A 7,877-nucleotide genomic window follows, 5' to 3' on the forward strand; every position below is an offset into this window, starting at 1 on the left:
AAGATAAATGTAGTGCTTTTTCATATTGGGTATAAATGTTTTGATTTTGAAGTAAGCAAGCATTTTGATTATGCATCATTACAGAATAACGCAGTCTACTTAGAAGAGTCTGCAGTTTGAAAGCGTAGGTGAGACAAGCAATCCAAAAGAGCTATGGGGCCACATATGTATAAATACTGTGAAGATTATTTTCAGAGTTCTTATTGAACTTTATATTTAAATATTCATGCATACTGTGTTCTGGACTGGCTCAAGAAGATGGAAAGTTACCATTTTGTCATCTTGCTTCACTGTGATATCCTCAGTGTTTTGGGCTTACAGGCTTTGTCATCTTTTGCATTTTGCTTTAAATGAGAAATTAAACATGTTCAGGCCTTAATGGAACTCTCAGTGTAAAATAGGGGTGTTAGCAAAATGCATGTAAACCTATCAGGTATTTTCAAATAAACTAGAAACATTGTATGTGAGTGAATTACAGTTTTTATATCCTACCTTCAGTCAGTTAATATTTAACTGTTGTATTTTGAAATGCTTCTTAGGGTTCAGAACTTCATGGAGCGTGAAGGTCGCAGACCTCGTCTTCTTGTGGCAAAAATGGGACAAGATGGCCATGACAGAGGAGCAAAAGTTATTGCTACAGGATTTGCTGATCTTGGTTTTGATGTTGACATAGGTCCTCTTTTTCAGGTACTAAAAATTGTTGGGGGAGTTTAAAAGTATAACCTAAGTCACGCTAGAATCGTATGTAATTTACACTGCAAAAATAGTAAAATAAAGATAAATCTAGGTAATAAATGTTTTTATAAAGTTGTACAAGAAGAATGTATTCAACAAAGTCCTTAATTTATTTTTTTTATTGCATATAGACCAATGAATTGTGACAAAAATAAAAGTAAAATATTTATTTTAAAGTATTTGTTCAGACTTGGCAAAAGTAAATGTCAGCTCAGAATTAAATAGTGTATTTGGCTTTGGAAGCTGTGAAGATTATTTTTGTATTACTTATTGAGATTTGACTTACATATTTTATGGGAAAGATAGCCCACATCAGGTTAGCGGAAAGTGTTTTTAAAAGGAAATCAAACTCAGAGTAAACTCAGTCCATTAATAGATTTTTCTGCTTTTTACTCATTAGTACTATTTTCTTTAATCACAGAATATTTTAACTAAACAGAACATTGATTTGTAGAGATTTAACAATTCTGAGTAGTGCCATATAAATGGAACTTGAAACTGTGAAAATGGATGTCATTTGTCATGAAGAATGTGTACAATGAGATGAAAAGAGATCCTAAACATTTTAGGGCAATAGGAGGAGGAAGCAGCAAAGGAGTAAAAGGAAATAAAGTAGTCTGATTAAAAACTAAAATCAGCAGCATTTCAAAGAGAAAGACATAAGAGACAAGTATTGATTTGAAGGGTGAAGGGAAAGGCAATATATGAAATGTGGCCAACACAGTAATACTAAAGAAAAGGACACAGAGAGGTGCACAAGAGGTATAGACAACAAAGATAAACATGTTTACATATACGATACTGCAGTCAGTAATAACAAACATTAATCTATGGGTGGATACATAGGTGGTGGTGGTGGTGTTGTGTGCCGTCGAGTTGGACCTGACTCATAGTGACCCCTCCTTGGGTTGCTGAGGCAGTATCACTACGGAAGTAGATTGCTCAATCTTCCTTCCAAGGAGTGGCTGGTGGATTTGAACCGCCAGTCTTCTGGTTAGCAGTCACGTGCTGTAGGCACTATGCTAAATGATCAGGTATGTCTGGGCAAAAAGAACATGACCAAACATAAGTTTGGATGACAGTATTTCTACATATGTATTTGTATGTACTATAAGAATATCTGTATCTAATAGAGATAATGGAACAAAGGGATGATAACTTCTTAGCCACAGCCAAACACCCTGAGGGAATGAGTCACTGGGCTGATGGGCTTGGGACAGTGGTCATGGGTGATATAAAACTCGGTTGACATAGCAAACTACACAAAAACACTGTACTACATCATACTTTAGTGAGTAGCAGTGGGGTCTTAAAAGCTTGCAAGTAGCCATCTAAGATGTAACAATTGATCTCTCTTCGTCCAGAGCAGAGAGGAACTAAGAAAACCAGAGACACATGAAAACAATTAGTCCAAGGGGCTAATGGACGATGCGAACCTCAGCCTATATGACCCTGAGACGAGAAGAACTAGGTGCTGTCAGCTACTCAGAAAGGGATCAGAGTAGGAGAAGCCTGGATATAGTGGGAGAAAAATGTTGAACAAAACTCAAAATCATAAAAAAAAGACCAGGTTTCCTGGTCTGATAGAGACTAATAAAACCCCCAAGACTCTGACCCTAGTCACCCTGTTGGCCTGGAATTGAACTCACTCCTGTGGCTTCCAGACAAACAACAGACAGGCATATAAGGTGAACATTTACACCAGGTAGGTGCACTCCTTAGAATGATCAACCATGGGAGGTCAGAATGGCAGCATATGCACAGAGGTATAGCTCAGAGGGCAGAGTGCATAGGAAGGAAAGACAGGAAAAAGGTAACCACAGGGAGGAAATGGAAGGAGCATTGCATTGTGGGGATTGCAGTCAATGTTGTGAAACAATACGTGTATAAATTGTTAGATGGAAAATGAATTTGCCCTGTAAACTTTCACACAAATCACAATTTGAAAAAGAGAGAGAGAGAAAGAGAAGGAAATAACATCATTACACACTGCAGATAGATCATCTAAGATGAGGACTAAAGAATGTTCATTGCCTTTCACCAGTAAGAAGTAAACATTCCTGAAGAGGCCTAGTCTTTGTAGAATCCCCCATAAAATTTCTCCCTTTTGATTGAATTTTTGAGTATAGACTCTAGAGTGTCTATAGGACACTGCTACTATCCAGAATTGGGGTGAATTTCTGGAGATATACCCTTGATGAGTTGCTGGTAAATACGCAGATGTTTTTACTATCTTACGAGTTTCGAGTAGGCTTTGTTAAGAATCTCTGACATATTTAGCTTACTTTTGTTCTTCCTCTAAGTTGAATAATTTGTCATTCTATTTTAAAACCAGTGGTTTCCCTTTTGCATTTTGTGATTAGTCTTTTTCTCCACAGATACTCTAACATATTAATTTGTACCATACAAGTGCTTAGTAAATGTTTGTTGATAATGAAGGCAGTAGTTGCCAGTACTTTAAAAGAGATTGTATTGATGAAAGATAGAATGTGTTACTCATATTACTTTTTTATTTTGAAGATTCTTTGGGGAAACTACTTATTGGTACAATTCTAATCCAATTGATAAAATTTAGTGCTGGAAGTGGGTGGTGCATACGGTTAACACTTGGTTGCTAATTGAAGAGTGAGAGGTTCATGTCCAGCCGTAGTCACCTGAGAAGGGCCTGACAAATTATTTCTCAAAAATCAACCATTAAAACCCTATGAAGCACAGTTCTGCTCTAGCATACATGTGTTCACCATGAGTTAGGCTTGACTTTAAGGCAACTGGTTAGTGCCAGAAGCAAATATAGCATAGTATGTTTTTTGTATTAGTAGTATATGTGTTGTTTATATTTTCTAGACTCCCCGTGAAGTGGCGCAGCAGGCTGTGGATGCAGACGTGCATGCTGTGGGTGTGAGCACACTAGCTGCTGGTCATAAAACCCTAGTTCCTGAGCTCATCAAAGAACTTAGCTCCCTTGGAAGGCCAGATATTCTTGTCATGTGTGGAGGTGTGATACCACCACAGGTATTTATTATCTCCTGTGACTTTCTAGTTCTGTGATGGGACTCCTAAGTAATCATAGCTTATATATGGTACTTTATTTTCTCATACACTCTTACTAAACAGATAGATTTTAGAACTAAATTATTTCCTGGTGATTTTACTCAGTGAATTCTACAGTGTTTAAAAGTGAGCAGTGTTTCTATTTTCTAGTCAAGCTGTATTATAATTTATTATGTATAACTTGATTACACACAGTTTACAAATATTCTGTGGGAGAATTACCTCTTTAAAAACCAGAAAGCTACGATAAATATCTTCATATTCAGTGATGGAGAAAGAATAGGATAAAAGTAATAAAAACAATTGGAGTAGAGAAGAATGGTAAATACACTGAGTGAGTATATCACACACTAACAGGAGATTCCTTCTCCTGACCGTGGAATGAGTTCTTTAGTTAACCAGTTGGCTCATTTGTTTGTGTTGTTTTATAGGTCTCACCTTGTCCATTTTCCTTTATATTTCCATCCCAAAATACTGCCCTCTTCAGTGCTGTATCAGTTACATGAGCCTATAAAATCTCTTTATTATTTAAGCTACTTCAATTGGGATAAACTTTTCTTGGATCTAAAAATATCCTAATTCAAACATAAATGAAATCAGCTTGTCTGCATAATTATGAGCTGAATGGAGAAGAGGTGGATACTTGAGCAAAAAGTTGTGTCTCTTTAGGAAAGGAGAAATGGTTGCTTGGTAGATAATCAATGATGTCAATTAATTTATTAATGGTGGGGAGTGGTTTCACATATTTCCTTTCCAGTCAGTTAAAATAATTAGTTAAGATACAAATAGTATCTGTTTCCAATCTAGTTTTGAATTATTTCAAATTTTCTTTTTTAATAAGAATGTAAAACACTGAGCTAGAAGAATCATATGTGAGGACGAGGCTGCACAAGCAAATGATTCATAGAAGCCTCACCAGAAATCTTCCTGTCAAATATGACCTTGTTTCCAGGGCCTAATTTTTTTTCCTCTACTATAACTCAGACTACAGAAAAGTTAATTTATCCACTACTCATGAAATGAATGATATAATTGATATCAATGAATTGTACATGTGACTCATGAAATGAATGATATAATTGATATCAATGAATTGTACATGTGAGATTGGTTATAACTCAGGGTTAGAAAACAAGCTATCTACTATTTATCTCCTTTCTAACAACATAGTACTTACATGATATAGGTAACATGTTGTTGTTGTTGTTGTTATGTGCCATCGAGTTATCTCCGAGTCACAGCAACCCCTCCTTGGGTTTCAGAGGCAGTATCACTATGGAAGTAGATTGCCCAACCTTCTTTCCAAGGAGTGACTGGTGGATTTGAACCGCCAGCCTTCTGGTTAGCAGTCAAATGCCTTAGGTACTACGCCACCAGAGCTCCCATAGGTAACATAAAACTGGTTTTGTTTACATACTTTTCTATTATTTTCTTGTTTACTATTTAGAAAAGTAGAGGGTTATTATTTTTTATTGCTGTGTATTGATGAAATACTTATATCTTTGTTGGAGATTTTGGGGCTATGGTACCTAAGCTCTTAGGTATAATATTAAAATTTAAGAATGAAAATAAGTAGCACAAAATATTTGAATTAAAAATATAAGTTGAGAAAAAATGTAGGCCTATTACATAAGTGAGCTGACATTTTCAAGAAATACATTTAAAACAAGTTGTATTGCCCTCTGGGTATTAGAATTAATTAGAACATATAGATGTTTTGCCATACTTATTCCCCATGAGTTTAAAAGACTGTAATGACCATTTTCCATAATGAGATACTTGTATGCTAATGACTGTCCTTTAAAACATAATTATAGCAGTCAACACCTGTATATTTTTCTTGATACTTGTTTTCACTGACTTACAAATCACTTAATTTTTAAATTGGAAGGCACTGGTTCATCAAGCAGATATAATCCTGCCATTAGGGTATGTGTAGTTGCTGCCATGCAATTAAATAAATATGGTCTCTCCTTACCAGCTCTGGTGGCATAGTGCTTAAGGCGATCAGCTGCTAACCAAAAGGTTAATGGTCTAAACACACTAGCCGCTCTGTGGGAGAAAAATGGGGCAGTCTGTTTCTGTAAACATTTACAGCCTTGGAAACCCAATAGGGCAATTCTACTCTGTCCTAAAAAGTGTCTGTATGAGTTGGAATTAACTAGATGGCAGTGGGTTTGGTTTTTGGTATCCTTACCAGTATCTCTTACCATCATATAATGATCTTCTAACCCTCTTTAGCAGCAGTAGCCTCCAGATAATTCAGGAAAATTTAGCAGCCTCATGATACCTGCTCCTGTCGTGAAGCAGACATTGAGACATCCCAGACCTAACTGAATGGAGGACATTTTAAAATAGTAACTTTTTTTATCATTGTAAAAATGTAAATGACGCAGCATTTGCCAATGGAACATTGTTCACACGTACAGTTCAGTAATAGCAATTATATCATTCATGCTTTGACACCATCACCAGTATCCATTGCCAGATTTCCCATCACCATAAACAGAAACTCAGTGCTTCCTAGACAGTCATTCCCCCCCACCTCCTCCCTCTTGCTTTTGGTAACCACTGTTAAACTCTGATCTGTACCCATTTGCCTATTCTAGATATTTCATATCAGTGCAGGCACAGATTATTTGTGCTTTTGTGATTGCCTTCACTCAGCATAATGTTTTCAAGTTTTATCCATGTTGTAGCATCTATTAGGACTTTGTTTCTCTTTATGGCTGAGTAATATTTCATTGTATGTATATACCATTGCTTATCCATTCATCTGTTGATGGACATTTGGGATGTTTGTCCCTTTTGGCTATTGTGAATAGTGCTGGTGTACATATCTCTTTTTGCATTGGTGCTTTTAAATATCTTGGGTATATACATAAGAGTAGAATTGCTAAATCATATGGTATGTTTAACTTTTTGAGGAACTGCCAACTCATACATTAGGTGGTGAGATTGGTTATTTGGTTTTCCATAGAAGCTGTACCATTTAACATCCCATCAGCAATGGATAAAGGTCCTGATTTCTCCACATCTTTCCACCATTGTTATTTTCTGTTTTTTTTTTTTTTTTAAATCTAAACCCATAAAACTCTTAGAAGAAAACATAGGGGTAATGCTTTGGGACCCAGCTTTCAACAATAGATTCTTAAATATGACACTAAAATCACAAGCAACAGAGGACAAAATGGTGGATAAGTGAGATCTCATCACAATTCCAAACTTGTGTATATCAAAGGACTTTATTAACAAAATGAAGAGATAATTACAGACTGGGAGAAAATCTTGGGGAATCATATATTGGATAGGAATTTAATATCCAAAGTATATAAAGAACTCCTACAACTTAACAAGAAAAAGACCACTCAACTGGAAAATGGGCAAAGGACCTGAATAGACATGCACCAAAAAAAATATACAGATGGCCAAATATCTCATGAAAAGCACATGCTCGTCATTAACCATTCCCAAATCAAAACCAAACCTGTTATTGTCAAGTTGATTCTGATGCGTGGTGACCCCATGTATTAAAAAGTAAAACTTTTCTGTAGGGTTTTCTTGACTGAAATCTTTATGGGAGAAGATCACCAGGGGTGTGTGTGTGTGTGTGACACCACTGGGTAAGTTTCAGCTGCCAGTCTTTAGGTTAGTAGTCAAAGGCAAACCATTTATACCACCCAACAACCCTCATTAGCCATTAAACCTAAACCTACTCATTGCCATGGAGTCGATTCCAACTCATAGCAGTCCCTATTGGGTTTCTTTTTATTTTATTTTATTTTATTTTGATTTGGGTGATGATTTACAGAGCAAATTCACTTTCCATCAGCATATACTTTGTCTCATGTCATTGACCACAATTTACCACAATGCAACAGCTCCCCTCCCACTTCCTCCCCATAATTACCTCTTCCCATTGTCCATCCCTCCATACTCTCCTGCCCCCTGAGCTGTCTCCCTGTGCATAAGCAGCCCTTCCTTCTCCCATGATTTTTCTCTCCAGGGCGTGTGTCTACTTGAGGTAAATGTTTAACTCACATGCCTGTACTTTGTTTGGCTGGAAACCACAGATGTGGGTTCAATTCCAG

General features: G+C 36.5%; 1 protein-coding gene across 1 annotated transcript in view; it reads left to right on the top strand.

Moving 5' to 3' along the window:
• MMUT (methylmalonyl-CoA mutase) overlaps window positions 1–7,877 on the top strand; it is a 51,014-nt gene that overhangs the window by 36,305 nt on the left and 6,832 nt on the right. Inside the window, exons 10-11 of the mRNA XM_007936160.2 lie at window positions 540–687; window positions 3,580–3,747. Coding sequence (XP_007934351.1) covers window positions 540–687; window positions 3,580–3,747 — 316 coding nt within the window. The remainder of the gene's footprint in view (window positions 1–539; window positions 688–3,579; window positions 3,748–7,877) is intronic.

This window comes from Orycteropus afer, unplaced genomic scaffold, assembly GCF_000298275.1.
Source record: "Orycteropus afer afer isolate SDZICR_OR568_19922 unplaced genomic scaffold, OryAfe1.0 scaffold00034, whole genome shotgun sequence".
NCBI lineage: Eukaryota > Metazoa > Chordata > Mammalia > Tubulidentata > Orycteropodidae > Orycteropus > Orycteropus afer.